Source organism: Pseudomyrmex gracilis, unplaced genomic scaffold, assembly GCF_002006095.1.
Source record: "Pseudomyrmex gracilis isolate BER0280 unplaced genomic scaffold, ASM200609v1 scaffold_86, whole genome shotgun sequence".
In the NCBI taxonomy this organism is placed as follows: Eukaryota; Metazoa; Arthropoda; class Insecta; order Hymenoptera; family Formicidae; genus Pseudomyrmex; species Pseudomyrmex gracilis.
The window spans coordinates 242,677-263,899 of record NW_018020670.1 but is presented as its reverse complement, the minus strand read 5'-3'; the positions used below and the strand labels follow the sequence as shown (position 1 = coordinate 263,899).

At 43.6% G+C, this 21,223-nt stretch overlaps 1 protein-coding gene across 1 annotated transcript; it reads right to left on the bottom strand.

Annotated features, from left to right (window-relative positions):
- Positions 1 to 1,773: 1,773 nt before the first annotated feature.
- On the bottom strand, positions 1,774 to 20,728 carry LOC109855295 (neuroligin-1-like). Its single transcript, XM_020429385.1, has 8 exons — positions 20,684 to 20,728; positions 19,988 to 20,588; positions 12,229 to 12,372; positions 8,780 to 8,968; positions 7,703 to 7,959; positions 6,311 to 6,457; positions 4,978 to 5,408; positions 1,774 to 3,910 (listed from the first exon to the last, which is right to left on the bottom strand). Exons 1-8 carry the CDS (start codon positions 20,726 to 20,728, stop codon positions 2,830 to 2,832), a joined length of 2,895 nt encoding a protein of 964 aa, XP_020284974.1. The 3' UTR covers positions 1,774 to 2,829.
- Between the last annotated feature and the right edge of the window lie 495 nt (positions 20,729 to 21,223).

Genomic DNA, 21,223 nt, shown 5'->3' with positions numbered 1-21,223 from the left:
TGTTTTTGACTTCTATATATATATATACGAACTGTTTTATATAATAAAATAGTTTTGTAATAAATGCACACACATTATTAGTTTTTGTATAATCTCATTTAAAATATTATAACGTTGTACGTATATTTAAAGCAGTCAATAACATTCAAAATATGAGTGTATTACGCGTATTAACAGCCAATTTAACGTATTTAAGCACCCCCCTTCCCCTAAGAAAACCACACAAAATACAACAAACCCGGAATTCACTCTTTTCGCTTTCCGATTATCATATGTTTAATATCGCATAAAATTTACACCAGTACAGATGACTTCCAGAAAAATTAACAGTTACTTTAACAACCTACGAGGTTTTGTTGCAGCTGCGTCGCAATATTTTCGTATGATTTGCAATTCAGTTAATAATTTTATTTCATTATATTGAGAGAAACGCGAAGTCCCATTTAAAATTGATTCACGGAAAAAAAAATAACACTCGTAATTAATGTAGTAATCATTAATAATAAAATATGGCAAAATATATCATAAAATACATAAATTAAATAAAAATGTTTTGTTTTAATATATCTACGTAGAATTTATTAAAAAGAATGTAGAATTTATATTTTTAAAAAACTGAAACTCATTAAACTACAAATTATTATTAAACCAACTACAAATTAAATTGCGTAGCAAGTAGAGTAAACTATTTAATTATTTTTAACCGATAGCAAGAGAGAGAGAGAAAGAGAGAAAGTTATATTATTATTATTATTCTTAGTAATTCACAACGTTTATGTGCGCCACTCTCCAATATTGGCTGCAAGTAGGAAACTCTTATCTAAACACTTTTCTTTTACAACGGTCATCAAAAAGTTGTAGCAAATTTATAACTTTGAAACAACGCGCGACTCTACCCGCGGGCGAACTATTAAAGTTGCGGAAAACTCGTGCAGTAATACTTTGACAAATGTAAACATCACAAAGAGAGATTTTCATTTGATACCTCCGCTGCAGTTGCCTCCAGTTGTCTTCTTTATTGAAACGTTGTGCGTTGTAAAATAAATAAAAAAAAAAACAAACAAACAAATAACTTCTTTGTTATAAATCTCTATAAAATCTTGAAACGGGCACACGCGCATAAGAAGACTTAGTATAAAATCCAATGTACATGTCGTGATCGCGGTACGATTAAAACAGTTTTACTCCACTTGCTAAACGCATCGAAAGTTTTATCGAACGAATCTTTGTTTCACGTAATTTTAAAATAAAATTCTGTGCACAAAGTTATATGTTTATACGTATGAGAGCGTCTTTGTCTGTGTGCAAGTACAATAAAATAATACAACGAATAATAAAATTTTTATATCGACCAAGCTTAGAAAGCCATCTGCGTGCTCTCAAACACATTCCACTGCCATCAATCCGTTTAGTTTTGTTTTCTCTCATCACACGTATTTCTAATATTTCTTGTAGAAGGTCACATACACACACGCGCACGCACGCAAATGCACACACACACACGCACACACACACGCACGTTACACCACAAGAGCCATTATTTCACGGAAGTTTACAGAACCTCTTGGATTCATTTTCTCTCTTCGTCCCTTTTTTTTATCCACCCTCGTTTCTTTTTATCCACGCACGTCGTTCTTTATTCCGGGAACATATTACATACGGATAGCTAGGCATCCTCGTCGTTTTACAAATCTACGAGTCATCAAAGCCCAAAACTACCAATTCCTCGATTAATTCCTTTTAGTGCTGTTGCAAGTTCCGGGCCGGAGTTAGTTTTTTTTTTTTTTTTGTTTTATTCAGCCCATGACGGACACCAATGCACGCGCCTGCCGTGAAGAAGCGTTTTTTGCGCGCGTTTGCGGTTTTTTTTTCTGTTGTATTCCTGAGATCACGTCAATCCCGCCGTTCTTTGCGACACGCACTATTTATCGTGACGCAATAATTAACCAGATTATCGGAGGATTCGGCTGAAAGAGTCAACAAAACAAAAGTTCAGCCAAGATCCGCAGGTTTTTCTTTTTTTTTTTTTCAGACGCTGTCGTCCCTAAAAATCAAACGGACGAAGTCTCCTCCTACAACAAGTCTCGGATACAAAGGAATCGTCTGTTCCGTGGCCTGTCATCGCGTTTCAATCAAATTCGCGCGCTCTATACGCAAATCACAAGCCGCCGAGAACGTCTACGCAACACACTGCCGACTCGTTCACAGGACACCGTACAACCGCATGTTCGGAGCGAGTAAAAATTTATGTTTCACTTTCTTCGATGATTTTTTTTTTCTCTCCCCTTATCGTCGATGCCCGCGCGCGTCTCTCTCTCTCTCTCTCCCTCTCCCTCTCTCTTTAAGCGGAAGATCTCTTGAATAACGGGATTATGTGAACGCGCTTCTTCAGGGTATCTGGAACAAGTTTGTTGAGAGCGAGAAGTATCGAGAAGAGAAGAATCTTTTTTTTTTTTTTACTTTCGACGCGCGCGCGCGCGCGAAAACGGCCGCTTAACTTTAACCTCGTTTACAACAACAAGGTTTAAAACTCCGACGATTATATAAATCTAATAATAAATCTCGCGTGAAAAAACGCGTTATTTATTTTTTTTTCGCGAACGAAATGCTAAGGAAATAATGATTCGTCAGAGGAAGAAAATTTGCTTCGTCGGACGTGAGGAGAGAAGAGAGCGGAGCTTCTCGAGCGTCCCTGATGATAATCAGAGTTCAAAGGAGCCCCTTGCTGCACTTGATCTCGATCGACACCGTCCTCCAGTGGCGCGTTGTCGGGCGGACGGCTCTCTTCAACATCAAAGATCTCGAGAGACCGCGAGCCCTCCCTACTTATCACACGGAGATCTCTTGAATCTGCACGCGCTTCTTCGCGCTACCGGGTGTTCCGGGTTGCCGCAAAATTCCCGGGCACGTGAGGCCAACGTTGGGCGCGGGTGCTTTGGGAGGCGGGGGTGGTTCTGGAAGTTCCTCTTCGTTTTCGTCCTCGCTGTCGTTAGGCACACCACCGACCTCGTTCACCTCGTCCATCCGCGCGATCGTTGCGTCCACGCAAGGTGACGGAGTGCGGGTGCGCTGAATGCAAGGATTCTTGCTGTAGGACGGCGGTTCCAGAATTCGCTTGCCACCGCCGGGCGGCGGGGAGCACTGGAACTCCTGCAGCTGCATCTCCAGCTCCTGCACGAGCTTCGCCTTGTGCGGCGGTAGCATCGACGTCGGCGAGTCCATCAGATCTAAGGGAGACGACAATCGTTGTTTACCGGAAGCGTCCATGCCTGAACAACCGGCCTCGAGCAGCTCCTCCTTCTTCTTGCTGCTGAACGAGCCCGACAATCCGCCGCCGGACGAGCTTCGATCGCGTTGGTGATAAATCCCCGCGAAGATCAGGATATTGAGCAGCAGCAGAAACACGCCCACCACGATGGTTACGGTGAGAGCCGTTGTGTAGCTCTGATAATGGCCCGATGCCAGTTTGCGCAATAAATTGTTTGGACCCGGACCGAGATTTGAGTGGTGCTGCGTTCGCGAGGTGGTCGGGACGATAGTGGTCGCGACGGTGGCGTTTGGAGCGCATTCCGTGGTGGACAACGTGGTCAGGATTGAGGAGGGTTCCGTGGGAGATGGTAGGGGTAACGGGGGTGGCGGTAGCGGCACGGCTGTGCTCTGCGGGCGGACCAGACCCTCGTAGAGACCGGGACTCTCGGCGAGATGATGATGGCGCATGTTGATCTCGTAGCCCGGCCGGTGCAGCTGCGGTAGCAGGTTCAGCCAGAGTGACATCTTGTGACCTCTGTAGTGCGAACGCATATCCGGATTGTACCCGGCCTCCAGGTACAACTGATTTATGGGGTCGTATGAGTCCCAGAACGGCGGACTCACCGGGCCGCTGTCCGTGGGACTTGCACCGTTCGGATCCCTAGAACATTACGAGCGAACCGCGACCCTTTGACAAGTGGACTGACAACAAATCTCAAGCACGCGCGCTGTTTTTTCTCTTGCTGACGATAGAAGTTTTATCATTTCAAGAAAGTTGAACGAAAGAACATTTTTTTTTTTTGTAAAATCAAACGCGACTGTTTGCTGTTAGATTTAATTTTTTTTTACACACAACACACGATATTATTTTATTTTATTTAACGTGAAATCGGAAAGTTAGCGTGCTTATTGTGTGTGCACAATTTTTTACTCGTAAAATAAAATATACTTTTTCTCAATTTTTGAAAAAAAAGTTGAAAAGTCAAAGTTTTGAACAAAGCAACCTCGCGCACACATGTCGCAATCTCGTGCGATAATTTGCGGCAAAGTTTCGCCGCGAGAAATCCTCCCGTGTCGATGACACAGTAATCATCTACCGATAGCCACCGATCCGCAATTAGAGAAGCCAAAATCACTTCGCGTCTTCTCCACTAACAACTCTACTTCGAGATTGCGAGCTTTCGCTGAGCGCGTTAACGGCCTTTGCGGGAGTTTGCTACCAAAATCCTCTACCCAGTTGTAACTTCGGACTTGCCACTACTACTAATACCGCTATCACTACTACTACTGTTACTACAAGTCTTTAGACACTCCTCACAGAGAGAGTAATCGAAGTGTATGTGATGCTTAAGTTTCGAAGAACTTCGAACCGGCTGAATTAACGAAGAACCGCGCGCTCTGCGTGTGATCACTTATCCGATTAACCCTTCATCAGCCACGCTCGAGTTATCTCGCGTCGTTTATCAAACGATTGATGATTCTCGCTTACTTTATTCAATAAATAAAATGAATGATGCGTCAAGTAACCGCGACAGTTAATCACAATTAAGAACCAAAGAGATCTACAAGTATTTTATATTCCTGTTTATATTTGTTTTTTGTTTTTGTTTTTTTTTCAAAAATAAACTAATTCTCATTCTCTTGACGGGTTTAAACACAATTTGTGTCGCTTGATCATCAATTTATTTAGCTGAGAGATAAATAAAGACGAGTAGCAAAACCACTTACCCTTGCCTTATAAAGTTAGCTAAGTAGTGCACGAGAAGCTTCGACAGATTCTCATCGGCTGAGGTGTAGTTGCTTAAAGTGGACAGCGTGGACGTGGACTCCCCGCGGAGAAGAGGTACACCCAGAAGATACGGTAGCTCCTCGCCCCTCTGACTCGGCCGTTCGCCAGGTTGGAAGTGCAGGAAGTAACCCCGTCCCGTGGTGGTGGAGGTGGAATGCAGCAGAGCCAATCTGAGGAGAGGCGCGGCGACCTGACCGTCTCCGAGGAGAGATAAGAGACCCTCGCAGATCGCCACGGGACTCTGCTCGCCCCGTTCCCAATCGGTGTACTCGTTCCGAAGAGTCGAGTAGATTTCATGCAGATGGTACCGATAAGTATTCCGGACGTAAGTGCGCAATATGCGATCCCTTCTCGTCTCGTTCAAGCCGCTCTGCGAATAGTTGTCCGCTTTTTCACGATGCGGATGTGACACCGAATCGAAGAGTTGTGTGCATAATCGCGCGATGACAAGTACACGTGTTTATTCAATATATGAATGTTTCTTTATAGAGAGTGCAGACAGAGAAAATTGCTTACAAAAGTGAAAGGATAGAAATTTCTTGTAACAAAATTGCGTTCAATGTTTCGCAAATTTTAAAATAACCGAACAAATAAAAAAAACAAATTGACAGCTCAAGTACAACTAAAAATAAGAGTCGACACGCAATTTTCTCGAGTGTAAATTACACAAATTTGCCCGTAAACTCTTCGTTCCGTTTTTTAAAAGCAATCGTCGGAATAATCTTGGCAAGTGATGCAATATTTTTTTTTTTTTTAATATTTTCGATCTTGCCGCCGCAATATGTTGGATAATCGTTGTGGAATAATCAGCGGAAAATATCGTTATTCGCGTCAATTTAACTGAACGACATGCCGTGATCAATGCATCTCTACACGTGAATTATTAATTCCATCATAATCGTAAGGTGGAAAGACACATGCTACTCAGTGGCCGTGACCGCCGCTATGTCAATAATATCCGGAACAATTGGCACAGAAGCGCGCAGACTCGCAAATGCTCATCGTGCGTAAAGCTCATCAATTCGTCAAACTATATCCAATGGATGTCAATTACATATTACGCACGGAACGCCGATCATTAATCAGAGAATCGCTTCCGCTCTGACGCGAGTTTCTTGACAATCAATACGGACGTCAGAGAACAAGATCGAGAAATTAGATGAAAAAATTAATTAATTTACTTTCTATCGAGCATGGTAAACAAATGTATGTATGTTATATATATATATATATTTTTTTTAGCGCGTGACTGAAAAATCACAAAGCTCTCACCTGTAAATCTTCCTTGGTGAGATTCACCCAAGCTTCCTCGGACGTCAAACCAAAAAGTAAATCGCGATCGCCGAAGTCCGCAAATTCGACGCCGGGCCCGGGCGCAATCGGCAGTAGTCCCGAAGAAGAGGCAGTGGGCTGAAAGTTCTGATCAAATCACAATTTTTTTTTGTTTTTATTTTTTTTTGAAGCAACAACACGCGTCTCAATAAAGCGCGTTGTTCATCATTCCCAATGTCGGATCAATTTATTGCTCTTTCCTTCAATAAATCCACGTGCACAACAATAGAAATGTTTTGCGAATCGTGAGTTTAACGAGGTTTAAAAAACAAAATCGCAATCTCGCAGTGATTTGTAACATCGTTTATATGTGTTTCTCTTACTCCCGCGTCATAATATCGCGAGTGCGAGCAACCAGATACACTATCAACGGATGAGTTAATGGAGCATGCATGAAGTAGCTATTACGGTCCTCGGATCCGTCATCCGTCAACCGGCTACCTGTTCAATTAGCAGATTCATCGTTTACCTGTCGTCTCGTTCGCTCTTGCGCAAAATCAATACACCGCGCGCCGACCGCGCCGACCGGCCGCCGAGAGCGCCCGCTCAGCCGACATCGAGAGCTAATATCTCTCTCGCCGTTATATACAATAATACAATTTCAACGTTTCGCGAAATCCCGTTCTGATAAAATACTTCTCGCGACCGATGTCTGTTTAGCACTCGCCATTTGCAATTATTTACATCTTGTGTATGCGTGTGTGCGTGTGTGCGCTCGCGCGTGCATCAGCAGGCATATCCGACGTGCAATCTGCGTAAAAACCAAAAAAAAAAAAAAAAATCACACGCATCCGATGCTAAACAGCGATGCGTATTGTGTGTATATACAAATTTGCCAAACACGTAGGCACGTGGTGTAAATGCAAATTTTATGAAAAATGACGTTATAAAAGCCCCGTTTCGTTCGCTGCGTCGGACGGTTTCGCGAAAAACGACAATTAACATCCGGAGTGTCACGCGCAGAGATAAACGTGTGTATGTAAAAATTTTATTACATATACGGTAAAAACTATGCAACGAAGACAAATTGATGTAAGACATTTGTGTGTATATACGCGCGCGCGTTTTTGAGACGCGTTTCATAATTCTCGACTAGATTCTTTCTCCTTCGGGGTTTCCCCAATCGACCATAAGCTGTTATTAAAGGTAAGTGCGACGTGATAATTAAATTAGAGTTAACGACGTGCTAAGACCGATGCAATAAACCGAGGTAGGGTCGTAAAAGCGAGCGGAAACGGCCGCGTTTGGCTAGCTCCTCTGTCTCGGGACTATCGATTATCGAAGGAAGGGAGAGAGAGAGAGAGAGGGAGAGAGTCGGCAAATCGTCTTTACCTGATTGACCGTCAGCGGTAGAACGGCGCCGTCGATGAAGGGCGCAAATCCGGAAGTGAATCTCGGCGGGTCCAACTCCACCGCCAGTAGCTGTTCCACGTTCTTTAAACGAAGGCACGGTGCGATATCGTCGGTCTCGACGTCACCGGGGCATTCGGTCTGATTGGCGACTCGACGCTTCACCGTTAGCGGATCGCGCTGAACCGCCCATGGCGAGAGCGCCGAGCCACCTAGCAGAATCACCCTCCCGATCAACTCTGCAAATTCGCCGGCGAGAGCTCCCGCTAATTACAATATAACTGGGCAAAACGACGCTGAGATATATAGAGAGACAGAATGTCCGATGAAGCTCCAATTATTTTACGAACAGCGATGTATTATTTTATATGTGCGTTGGCGCGGTTTATTATTTTAAAACTCAATATTCCCGCCGCGAAAAATCGGAAAATTTTCTCTTATCATTTTTCGACACATAAAAAGGTCATACAAAAATTGCGTTTTTTTCCTCTCTCGCGCGCGTTGATATTCAAACTTAATAATATTAAAGTTCCTTCTGCTAAAAAAAAAAAAAAAAAACAGACCTTAATATCGTTAGATCTTCAACATCGCTGTGTGAATCGGTGAAAATCGTTCGTATACAATTAAATTGCAATTTAATTTTTCTCTCGCAGATTATTGCGATTTTTACATCATCGCACAGCGTGAAGATGCACCTGTGAAGAATGTACCAGAAAGAAATCATCAATATGCTCGATAATGACACTGTGGTAATACATACAACTTACAAAACATGTAAAGTACAACAGGCCGTATGACAGATTTACATTGATAAATAAACAAAGCAGACGTTGTCAAAAAAATGTCTCGTTGACACATGTTGTTCGCGCGTTTCATCGGCTTTTTTTATTTTATTTTTTCAGTTTTTTTTTTTTTTTTTTATCTAAGCTCGAACGAATGTAACCCGCGTCAGATGCAAATGCGAAAATTGTGATATACGTTTAACCGCGGCGCGCTGTGTGGATTGACGTTCGCGCGCGCGCGCGCAAAAAAAAAAAAAAAACGCTATATACTCCTTACCTTTCGCCATCGGGGAGACGGCTAAAAAATTGGCGAGAGCCGCCCCGGTGCCGTGGCCTAGCAACACCAGTCGCTGAGGATTGCCGCCAAAAGCCGAAAGATTCTCGCGCAGCCAGTGAAGCCCCGCCACCAAATCCATCAATCCGTAATTGCCCTGAGCGTTCCCCTTCGATCCGGTTTTCAGAAAGCCTGTCGTTTCAATGCGGCCGAATTAGGAAGGCGATTCATTTACTGCGAGAGATAGATCGACGACGTTATACGCGTTAGAATCTCCCGGTGCCTCCCGGTGTGATATTTCTTGACGCGAGTTGATTTTCACGAGATTAATTTGCAACAAGAGAAGAAGAGAAAGAAAGAGAAAAAGAGAGAGAGAGAGAAAAAAAAAAGAAATGTCACAACACGTGCCGTTCCACGCGAGTAAAAGTTTGCGAAAAAAAAGTTGTTGCAAAACTCAAAAGATCTAATTTCCGAATGACACGATTGTCCTCCGAGAACGTATTGCGCTTTTACGTGTCTCTCGCGCTTTGTCCTTATCGCGCAGGCGTGATCAAAGAGTTAAGATCAATCGCGTCGACTACGAAACTCGCAGTAAACCATAGAATATCGCGCAATTATTTCTGGCGTTTGTTTCCAACAGAGGGAGAAGTATCTGATATCTTTGTTAATTATTACATCGAATTAGTTATCGCTGCGGGGGGCGCGAAAGCCAGGATTATCTGGAATGTGTACGCGAACGTGGTTATTGTAACGACGGGCAACTCTGAGAGATCGGAAGATAAACCGGATTAAAATTAAACATTTGCTCGCCCCACGGTGCTCAATTCCGTTCGCTTCAATTTACGCCATACACTCCTACACGGGTTTGTCACTTTGATTCGCCATCTGCCTGCGAGGCGAGTTTTTCATTTCAATTCAATCCCGGCTTTTAATCCCGTCCATATCTCTGCTGGGAGTAGTGCAATGTTCTAATTACACTCGTATATTTAGCGTCAGTAAAATATCATGGAATATTGTTACACGTGTGTATAAAAAAAAAAAAAAAAAAAAAATACTAATATTCCTCAAATGTTGCTCGGTGATATAAATGTTTAATAAAAATTGTTTCAAGAGAGAAAGAGAGAAAGAGAGAGACGTGCCGAGAAGCAAATAATTTCCGATCGTTTCCACTCTTTTTTTGTCTGATTATTTACATTTATCACGCAAATAAATAATTTATCTATTTGTTTAACTGTTTCGCCAAACAAGCAATCTGTAAAATTGTAAGCGCAAAACGAACGTCGAGCATTTAATTACGAACCGATCGTGAGTGATTCATTGATACCGTCAGGTCTGATACATACAATGATACATACTATGTGTAAACACCGGAGAATAATTGGCGCATAACGGGTGAAAAAGCGCGAGTAATAAGTGGAATGGTAAGAAAAAAAAAATGAAAGAGAGAGAGAGAAAGAATCGAATCGGCCGCGCGATATTGGATAACGCTGCGGGTATTGTTTCCTCTTCGACGATGAACAAAAACTGCAACGTTACCGACAAAGAGAGAGAAAGAGAGAAAGAGAGAGAGAGAGAGAGAAAAAAAGAGAGAGAGAGGAGAGGAGAGACCAAACCCCAGCTGCGGTGTGGCGAAAATACGGCGCGTTATCGATATCGAAAATTGTTCCTCTGGTTGCGCCCCGGGCTTTTTTCATGAATGGGAATGCAAGGTTGTAAACTCCACGCCTGTGTGTACGTCTTTGATAATATGATGTTTTTATCGCTTTATTTTTGATCGCCACACACGCAACTTTTTTAAAATTAAACGCGCAAAAAAAAAATATATACATATATATAGCAAGCGGGATATTAATAATCAGTTATACCATTGTGACGTTTTGCAGCGACAACAAACTAATGTGAAAATCGCTTAACTGCGAAATAAAAATGCAACGGATATGTGAGATGAATTAATGAGAAATTGCAACTTGAATATCAGAAAGAAGGAGGAAACAAGAGAGAGGAGGAACAAGAGAGAGAAAGAAAGAGAGAAAGAGAGAAAGAGAAAAATAGAGAAAAAATATACCCGATACAATAACTCCGCGTTTTGAATAAAAAAAAAAAGAAAAAAAGAAAAAAGAGAAAAAAGATTTACCGCATAATTTTCTTCCGTAAATTCTAAACGGGATACGCGTCGATATATTCGCAACGTGCGAATATTTACGCTCGACTCAGCTCGGCTTTTTTGCAATGCACCAGTTAAAATTACGTGCGCGACATTTAGCAGATGTTCAAAAGCCGGCTGTGCGATGAACGAGTGCGAAAAAAAATGTACTCGCATGAAAACACCCGAGAGAAGCCTTACGTGTACCCTTCTTCGTCCTCATTAAACCCTCCCTTTGTCTCTTCCCCCTTTGTGCCTGTTTTTTTAATTTTGGCACACGCACGAAAACAGACGCGCGTCTCCTCGTCCCGTTGAATCAACAGAGAGACGAGGCAACGGAGACGCGCGCGTAACTCCTTTTCCCGCGTTACATTTTACATTTCAGGTGACGTTTTTAAAAGTCCCCGACCGTCGCAGAAGTAACAACCCCCGCGGGAGTGTTCGCGCGCGTGTACAACCGCCGCGGAAAGTAATCTCTGGCAAAATCCCGAACAAACTTTACTCCTACCCCCCCTCTCGCTGTCGCGAGTAATGAGATCATTCCTCCGAGTCTGTCGAAAGAACAAAGGAGCCGGTCGCCCCATATAATAAACAATGCAGCGTAAACTCTCAGAGCGCACTTTATAATCCGGAAACTTTTCTATCGGCTCTCGCGCCTTAAGGAATACGCGACGCGCATTATCTTTTGTCGCATCGGGTTTTCCGTTGTGTTTATGCCTCGGACAATTACAAATTTGTTTTGTTTTGCCGCAATGCGCGCGCGAATTTACATCAAATCTGTAAGTGTAACGTAATATACGTTTCGGTTTTCGATAACTTTAATTTATATTTTATTCGAGAAAACATTGCTCGCCTCAATCGCGTGTACAAACGAACGACGCGAACCTCCGAATCGTTTATATTACGCGCGATCGTTATTGTTACTTCCGCTCGGAAGTTACATTTCTGAAAGTGCAGATTTAGCAACGTAAGTGGTATTTCTCTTTAAAAACTGCTGTGTTCCAGTCTTTTCCGCGTACGCTAGGCGCGGTTCGCAAATGGGACCGAATAAAATAATCGTGAATCTGTTCTCTAAGGAGCGTGTTCCGAGCCAGAATATAGAAAAACGAGACACACACACACACACACACACACACACCGATCCGCGGTCTCGTTTGATTATTACCGGCAGTGTTTAGGAATCTACGGTGTATCTACGTAGATGCACGGGGCGAACCTATAGATTTTCACTACTGCCGGTAATAACCGCGAACAGATCCCTTGTCTCTCTCGATGAGGCAAATACATTCTCGCGCTTGGGCGCGCTTACCGAGCACTCCGAGACGAAAATTGATGGAAACGACGATGAGGCGTCCGTGAGCGGCCAGAGCGGTCCCGTCGAATGAATTCCCGGCGCCCCACGAATAGGAATCGCCATGTATGAGAAGAAGAGTCGGCAGCAGATCCTTACTACCTGCAACATCAAGAAGAACATTCTACCACAACATCTCTCCATAAACATGATTTTCGACGGAAAAATGCGCGACACAATTGTGTACGCGCGCGATACACATATATGCGCACACACACAAGTATAATGAATACAAATGTTACAAGAAAACGCGCGTCTCTTAAGAATTAAAAAGAAACGCGGAGAGGGACCAGAAAATCTCGAGAGAGAGAGAAAGAAAACCTGATCGGGAATTTTCGATAGAAACTTACATACATATGTAAGAGTGGCTCCCCAGATAGGGAAGCGATTTTATATAAGTCTTTGTTTACGTATTATAATCGCGCGCAACACAGCAAACGCGCGCTGTGTGTTTTTTTATAATTTCGAGTTTTATCGGGGCGAAAGATAAAACATGAGAATCGCATTTAATGTTTCGCGGAATATAATGGTACGCGATCACACACATTTTTATTTGTATGAAATGTACAAGCAAATAAATGTCTACGAACGTTTGCGCGTACACTCACACATGTGTATATATATATATATATGTACGCGCGCGTACACACACACATTACAAATGTTATTTGTTATTGCACAATAAATCGCGCGAATTTCCGCCGCCTCGCGCGCTGTCGGTCTAAAAATAAACGTATAACATATATTTTCTATAAATGTATAACTTACGATTTAATTTGCAATTTCGAATTTATATGCCCCGTGTACTATCTATACACGTACAGTGATCTAAACAGATTACATACATTTCTGCGCGGTTGTCAAACGCATTCTGAAATAATTGAAATATTACACGAATTAGTGCGAACAAAACGCGCGAAAACGGTTTCTCTCGTATATATAACATAAACAAAAACTTTTGATATAAATATCGAAAACACACGCGTTCGCACATTTTATATAAATCACAGCTATAAAAATGTTTTTGGGAAAATAAAAGTTTTTTTGTGTTTTTTAAAAAATTATACAAGCCGCTGCATCTACAACCGCAGGAAGGCATCTTCTTCTAACGGCGGATTGTGATCCGCCGAAGTGTGTTCCGCGACGATCAAAATCACATAATCATTTCACGAACACGCCATCCTGCCTAAGTGATAGCAGCCGAGACACCTGTTGCGATCTTGATAGGACACGCTAAGCGACAGATAGTTAAGTAGGTGAGCGAACGCGTCGCGTTTGTGAGAGATTCCGCTGCGCGCATTTTTTTTCTCTCTCTCTCTCTCTCTCTCCGTTGGAAACTGCAAAAACCCGCACGCTCTGTGTGGTTACGTGTTCGCTCGCAATCATATCTCGAAACACTTTTAGGCAACTCGAGTATTTTCAATGCTATCGACTTCTCTCGTCTTCGCCGCTCGATTTGTTCAGTGACGCAGTTCACCGAGATATATTTACCAAAACACTTTGAACTTTATGTTTTACTTATCTTTTCACGCTTTTCACCTAGCACTACACTAAATTGCATAATTTTTATATAATTTTTTTTTTTACATGTTTCTTGCCCTTTCTCAAAAGAGGTGTCTGGTCTTTTGTCTTTCTCGAAACCGCACTAGAGGATTGTGTGTAACATATTACAGGAGAAGAAAGATCGCAAGTTCTAGTTTCGCACGTACGATACATAAGTAGTGTGACATTAACGTCGCTCCGCCGGGGGGTCGCGGGCGCGCGACTGTTCTGAGTCTCTTTACATTCTAACTCACACGGCGTGTAACGTGATTACATAACAACGTCGTCGGGAGTGGAAAGATACCGGGACCAATAAATTCATAAGGAAGTTAGGAGAGATTCGGAAACGAGGTAGCTTTTTGAACGACCCCCGACGTATATTAGGTAGCAAAGTTTGCCCCTAATGCGAAAAGGTCGTTATCTCGAAGTCTTAACGAGAGATCGCAAAGTCGTTATCGTGAACTAACAGCAATTTTAAGACGTTCCAATGGAGAACTGAATGGAGAGGAATAAAAAAAAAAAAAAAAAAACACGGAAGAGATCTTCACATGTTCGTTAATTGGCTCCCATATTACGTGACGTGTCACGGAGCGGCATCTTCTGTCTAGCGGTTTCCAAAAGTTCTTCCGGGAGGGGGGCTAAACTTTTATTTCACAGAAAATCTAGTCGCGAAGAAATTTAGAAATCAAATTTGCGCGTCAAACAAACAAATAAATGTGTTCCACAAAAGTTTTTCTCCCAAAAGACGCATAATTCAATAAAAAAAGTTACTAAAAGAACAAAAACATCATCCCGCGCAAATGAACAATTTGTTTTTGATTTATGTGTGAAATTCTATTCTACCATGCATTCGTCGCAAATAATTCTGGATTTTCGAGAGTAGGTGGCGTGTTTGTTTCAACGAATAAATGAGTCGATTCGCGCGCGTAAACGTCTGCGCTCGGAATGCTCTTTATTATCGCCTCTCTCTGTCTCTCTCTGTCTCTTTCTCTCGCTCTCTCTTTTGGATCTCTTTCTCTCTCTCTCTCTCTATCTCTCTCTTCTCTAGATTAACGTCGTAGCAGCTCTAAATCAGGAGAACGTCGATCCGATACGGAGCCGCCTCACTCCCGCGGTGCTTGCAGGTTCTCTCACGTGAATCGAATAATCGTCTGCAATGCACTACGGAATTGAGGATGCAACGCATCCTTACACTTGCATTCCTTTACAGCATTCTATCTATCTATCTCTCTCGCTCTCTCTCTCTCTCTCTCTCCTTTCTTTCCTCCTCCCTCTTTCTCCCTCTTTCTCTCTCTCTCTCTCTCTCACTCTCTCCTTTCCTTCGAGAAGCTCCTTTCGTCGCCGCTTTATCTTGTTCTTCCAATACTCCGGGTGCTTCGGATCTCGGAGTCCGCTTCATTTCTTCTCGTATGCAGCATCCGGTTCTCGCCATTGTGCCAACGCGAGGCATCCTGGTTTCTCATCATTTCCCAGATAAAAGTGCGCTTTATTCTTTCATTCTTCACAGCGACGAATTCCTCCACACGCGAGGCACGCGAATACGCACAAAGCTGCGGGATGCTGCTCGATCGGCGAAAAAGACAGACGGATGATTTCGCGAGAGCGACGCTCTTCTCCTTCTTCTCCTCCTTCTTCTTCTTCTTCTTCTTTTTCTTCTTTTCTCTGTGTCTTCTTTTCTGTCTTCTTCTCTCTCGCCGTGTTCCAAATATTATTTTCACGTGATACGCATTCATCGATATTCGGAAAATTTCTTGTGTGCCGAAGTGTAAGTGTGTATATCGCCCTCCTCCCTTCCTCTTCTCGTCGTATGGAATATTGTGTGCTAAAAATCTCTTTCTATACAAAATTTTCTCGCGTTTTTATGTTGCGCTCATATTGCTGCGAATGTGCGATACTTTTCCATTGCCCAAACTTATTTACCCCTCCGAACACTTATCCATCATCCTTCGATTTTTTTTTTTTTTTATGACAACAGTTGCGGGCGACGCTCACGCGAGACTCAATGCCGAAGAAATCAGACACTCGTCATCTTTACATTGTGAAAAATGTGATCTACACACACACACACACACATACATATATGTGTTACATAAATTTTTAATAATTTAGAACGATTCACATTAAATCTAACTAATACAATCCGTAATTAGAATAAATTTTTATATCAAAATAAAATAACGTGTGTTTTTTGCAAAATTGCGATCATAGATTAAGATAATCGATCTTGCATTGTTTTACCGCTCGATAATACAACTGACAATACAGACGGAGGATGAGACGAATGGCATCGCGAGTATTTCGGCGGATCTATCATTTACGGTTACGAGCTTCGTCGTCGTTGCGTAATAACAGATGTAGGAATATAACCGTAAAAGTAATTTCGCGACGATGATCCGAGAGATGTGGGAGAGCTCTGAATCTGCCGTATGAACGCCGCAATACCGCTAAAATAAGCACGAATTCCGTATGATGCACGACATATTACGCATTCCTTCTTCGCGCAATCTACGTATCATTTGTAACCTTCGCGCGTATTTCATCCGATGCGCGAAGCTTTCGTTTCGGTTGTGGATTTCGTTTTTTTTTTTTTTACGCGAGAATTTTTCAGCGCAAATAAGGAAGAGATTTTCAACCTCGTTCTCTGCCTCGCTCATTTTTCATCTCCGCGATAATAATAATCGAGCTGGATTAAAAAAAAAAAAAAAAAACATTTCGCGCATATCCTATTTATGTATACGATATTCGCAATATCGCGGCACGGTGTCGCTCTGTGTTTGCGTGTGCGCTCTGTGTGACGTTCCCCTTTCCCGTAATTTAAATATATCGATGTCGCGGAAACGAACGCGCGCAAACACGATTCCGGAGGAACATGTCACCCGACGTCCAAACGCAGGATGGGATATTACCCGGGCGCTTAATATTACAGTCGCAAACACAGCCGCGCCTCAATAACATGTTCAATTCGCGGACGTGCTCGCCGAAGCGGCTTAAGCCGCCGTCTGAATTTTCCGCGACGATATCCAGAGAGATGGGAAAGATCGGAAACTAAGCTGCTTACGTGCAAGTATAAGCGGCGTCGACGACGACGACGACGACGACGACAACGATGACGACGAGCGGCGAGAGAGTCCTGTACGTTGCAGCAACCCTCCCTCGTCGGCCGAGACAAGCACGGGGAAAAGAAAAAAAGTCGCTCGCTTTCTGTGAAAAACAGCAAGAGGATTCAACGCGCGATAGCAAAGAAAGCAACGACGGATCGTTCTCTTTAATCCGGCTGAAACGTCGGGTAGTTACGACTTTTTATTCGACAGCATAATGGCCGTCTCTCCTCTCTCTCTCTCTCTCTTTCTCTCTCTCTTACGATGGATAACCATGGAACAAAATGGGAAAACCGTGGCTCTCTCGCGGCACGTATCGCAGACAGACGTTCGTTGTAACGCGCGCTTATCTTCGCTTTTACAAGAATATCAAAGACCCCACGCGAGATTTCATTTCTAATTAATTCGGTATCATCTGATTAATCACTTCAGTGTTTCTCCCGTCAAGATTTTATTCTTCCTTTATCAATGCGCTTCCGCGAGAAAAATTCTGAATTCGCGTGTCGTGATGATATGAATTTAACGCGTTAACGAGTGTTTGGTGAACAGATGTCCTTTTTTCTTTTATCTTTTTTTTTTTTTAAGTAAAGAGAAGCAACTTGTTTTAAAATTGAAATAAAATCCGCAAATGAACAGAAATATATTACAAACATAGAAATATCACATAAACATAAAAATATCACACAAACGATTCGATATAAACGGGTGTAATCCTCCGAATCGCGTTTTTGTTCAAATATTTAACGCGAGATAAATTTTGCATTTTGCACCCGGCTATTCATTTCCATATCTACGATCCCGTAACATTGAGAGCGCCGCGTTTACGCTTCATCTGAAAGTCTCGCTTGTATTCGCGAAAACGTCTCGACGCGCACAGATCGATTCGTTCTTTTGTGTTGCCCGTTTTCCATCCCTATGTTTAAGAGCCGACGAGAGAAAAGACGACTGACGGGGAAGAGAGGGAGAGAAGGGTGGGAATGGGGTAAAGGTAAGAGAACGCGTTATAAAGTAGGCGTTTCTTGCGAGACGGAAACTGGTATCGTGACGACGCGGGATCGCGGGCTGTTAAAATCGTCCCATCCAAGCTTTTTCTCGACCGCGAAAGAGATGCGATATTTTTCTCTCTCCTCCCGCTTCTCTCGAGCGGGACTTACGCCGTATTAAACGACGAAATTAGCTCTAACAATCTGCCAGAATCCTTCGCCGGCGAAATAAATTGCTTGCGGTCGTGCCATAATCTTCTTGCGCTTCTTTACACTTTCATATCTCAGCAGAAACGTGCATGTATACTATATATATATATATAAACGTATATATCAAACGGAAGACATATCCCCGAGTCATTAGTGGTGCGCGATGTCATCCGAAGATTACGCATGGATTATTCATCGAGACTTTAATATTGGCTAAATTCAGAGATCGCTCTAAAATTTTTTTTTCTTTCTTTTTTTTTTTTAACAGGAAGAAGAAGATTATATTCGAGCAATTAAGGTCGACATCTGCGGCGAACTGTGTGGACTCTGTAGCAAATTTCAGACCCAGGGAAATAGAGAGAGATGTGAAACTCGAGATTTTACGAGAATATAACGCGAATATAATGCGCGAAACGATAGGATAATTTGTCTAGGCAGATATTTCCCCGTGTTTTCGTACAAATACAAATCGTTCGCGTGTAAATTTAAACGTGTGTGTGTGTGTTTCCACGTTGATCAGCGTTTCGCTGATATTCAGAGCGCGTCTCTGAAATGTTGCCATAAAGCATCTATTATATACGTGTGTACATATGTGTGTGTATATATATACATATATACATATATTAAATCTCCTTATATTACAGTTTACCCCTTTTCCTCGTGGCGTCGCGAAAATGGCCGTATCGCGCCGTAGTAACGGTCGCGTGTGAGCATCGCCTCGCAGATAAAGAAGAGATCACGCAGAAATATTCGCCGCGGCGAAGTACAAAAGTACGACACTTATTTCTACAAAAGTTTATGAAAATTGAGTTTGCAAAGAAATAAGCGTCAGTGTATATACAGCCAGCGTGTAACATAAACTTTTTCTACAATCTACGTGATACATTTTTCTACGTAATACATTTTTTTTTGTTTGTTTTTTTGTTTTCTCGAACGCAAAAGTTTGCGCAGAAATTGAGCGAAAAGCTATACAATGGGCGCGTGCAACACATTTTTGCAACCGCGAGCCATTAACGTTCGTCTACATAAAGACGTGCAATTTCACGTTTCAATGAGGGAAGATAAATTTCATTCCCAGGTAACTAACATAATTTCCAACGACCGCGCGTCTCGCTCGCTCAAATCCCACAAATCTAACAGGATCGCGCGCGCACGTTTCGCCGTGAAAGAGAAAAGTTTGCGCGAGCGCGCACACACGTGCGTGGGCTCTTTCTCTCCTCTCTCTCTCTCTCAACTTGTCGCGCGGAATTATACGCGCGCGATGTCACGCGTGTGCCACACACAACGGCTGCATTCCCGATAACGCCTCGATAATCAGATTATCGCGGAATGAAATTGCATCTCTCGCCTGCGCTTTCGCCGAAGTTTCGAGCAATCTCTCTAAAATTGAACGGGGCGCGCACGTTTCGAAACAGAATCTCGCGGAGATATACAGTCAAACGTAGCGGCGCTGAAAAGACTTCAATTTTTTGTTTCCTTTTTTTTTCAGAGAGTTTTACCTGCGTTTTATATTTTCGCAAGATATTTTGCGCTCGACAAAGTCGGGGCGCAACGCACAACGCAAATTTCGAAAGTTTACGTGCTGTTTTACGCGAGAGAATTTTATTTAGGATTTAAACGCACACACAAAGAATAAAAAAAAAGACAGGATTTTAATTAAAATTTATAACTTTTTCAGCAATTCTGTGTGCACGAAATATATAGAACGTTTGACTAAAAACGGGTTTTGAAAACGGGTTTTCTAAAAAAAAAAAAAATACGCTTTATTAAATAGCTAGTTTTCTTCCAAGGAAAATTGTCTCCGACTGTGAAAAAGTGTTCAATGTTTTTTCTCTTATGTAAAAATACTAGTTTCGGGAGAAAAATCTCACATAGACGACTCACCGTGAGAAAGTTTGGGCACGTAGAGGTTCAGATAGAGGCAGTCTTCGCTCTGGTTGGCCAGCATGGGCGCTAGCCTCTCGAGGTAGGCGCGCTTCTGCCGCGGCAGACTCGCGTCCGGTTTGGGCGGGCGCTGCGGACAGGCCGGCGGCATGGTGTCGGCAAACTTGGTGCCGCGCCACGGGGTCGGAGTGACCGGCGGCATGTAGCGCAGCGCGCCGAGTGGCGGTGTCGCATACGGCACGCCGTAGTAAGTCTCGACCGCGGTCGACGATCTGGCCTCGACGCCGCGCAGAACGCCGTACCGCGTCTTGACCGTACGCGTGGAATACTTTTGCGTGCCGGCGAGGGCATCGGTGCCCGCGAGGTAGCACTGAGCGCAGATAAGCGCCAGCAGAAAGGCGCTCTTGACGATGCCGCCGGCAAACGGAACTTTAGGAATGATCTTCTCACTCGCGATATCCTTCGCACTTCGTCGCCGTCTCCTTCGTCCCCTTCTCTCGTCGTTTTGGTTCTGCTTTCCGCGGCGACCTCTTCGTTCGCCGCACTCCTCGCCGCCGGAAGTTGCACCGGCATGCTGACTGTTCGGTTTCCCGAGTAATACCTTACGAAATGTCGCCGAGGGACAGTCTCGTCCTTCATAAAAAACATCGCAGAGTCCTTGTTGACGCGAGGTGACGATATCGAATCGCGGGAAACATCGTTGTCGTCCGACGCGTCTAACTCCAGACGACCACCGGCCATTGTTGGCGTGGTGGACGGTGTCGAGAGGCGAGAGGTCTTTCCTCTTCCTCTTCCTCGGCAAAGAGGAGGAGGACGTCCGCATCGCGTCACGCCGCCGCGGACTGGCCCCTGCGGGCCCCGCATCTGTGGGGCCCTCCTGCCGATGGACGACCCCCTTCGTCCGCCGCTTCCGACTTCCTTTTTCCGCTTCTATTCGCCGCTTTACCGTCTGTCCTTTGTCCCCCCGCCACGGATTTCGGCAGCTTTTTGCGTCTCTCTTCCTGCACCCTTTTTCGCACCACCACCGTCGCTGTAACCGTCGTTATCTCGTCGAAGCCGCCGTCCACTCTCTTCCACTGCTTCCGATATGGCTTGCCGCCACCTCCAATCCCGCGCCCTCCGAGCGGCTTTCGATCCTCGTTCGCCGTCTCGTATTCAAAATACCGACTCGATGCTACTATCGTTCTGCTGCTGCTGCTGCTGCTGATCGACTCCGAGCAGATGCTCACTTCCATT

Coding starts and splice junctions, on each gene's coding strand:
- LOC109855295 (XM_020429385.1), bottom strand. CDS start 20,728: ATGGCCGGTGGTCGTCTGGAGTTAGACGCGTCGGACGACAACGAT. Junction 8,969..12,228: donor TTTTCGTCTCGGAGTGCTCG/GTAAGCGCGCCC, acceptor TTGAAACGACAG/GCTTTCTGAAAACCGGATCG. Junction 3,911..4,977: donor GCTAACTTTATAAGGCAAGG/GTAAGTGGTTTT, acceptor GTAATGTTCTAG/GGATCCGAACGGTGCAAGTC.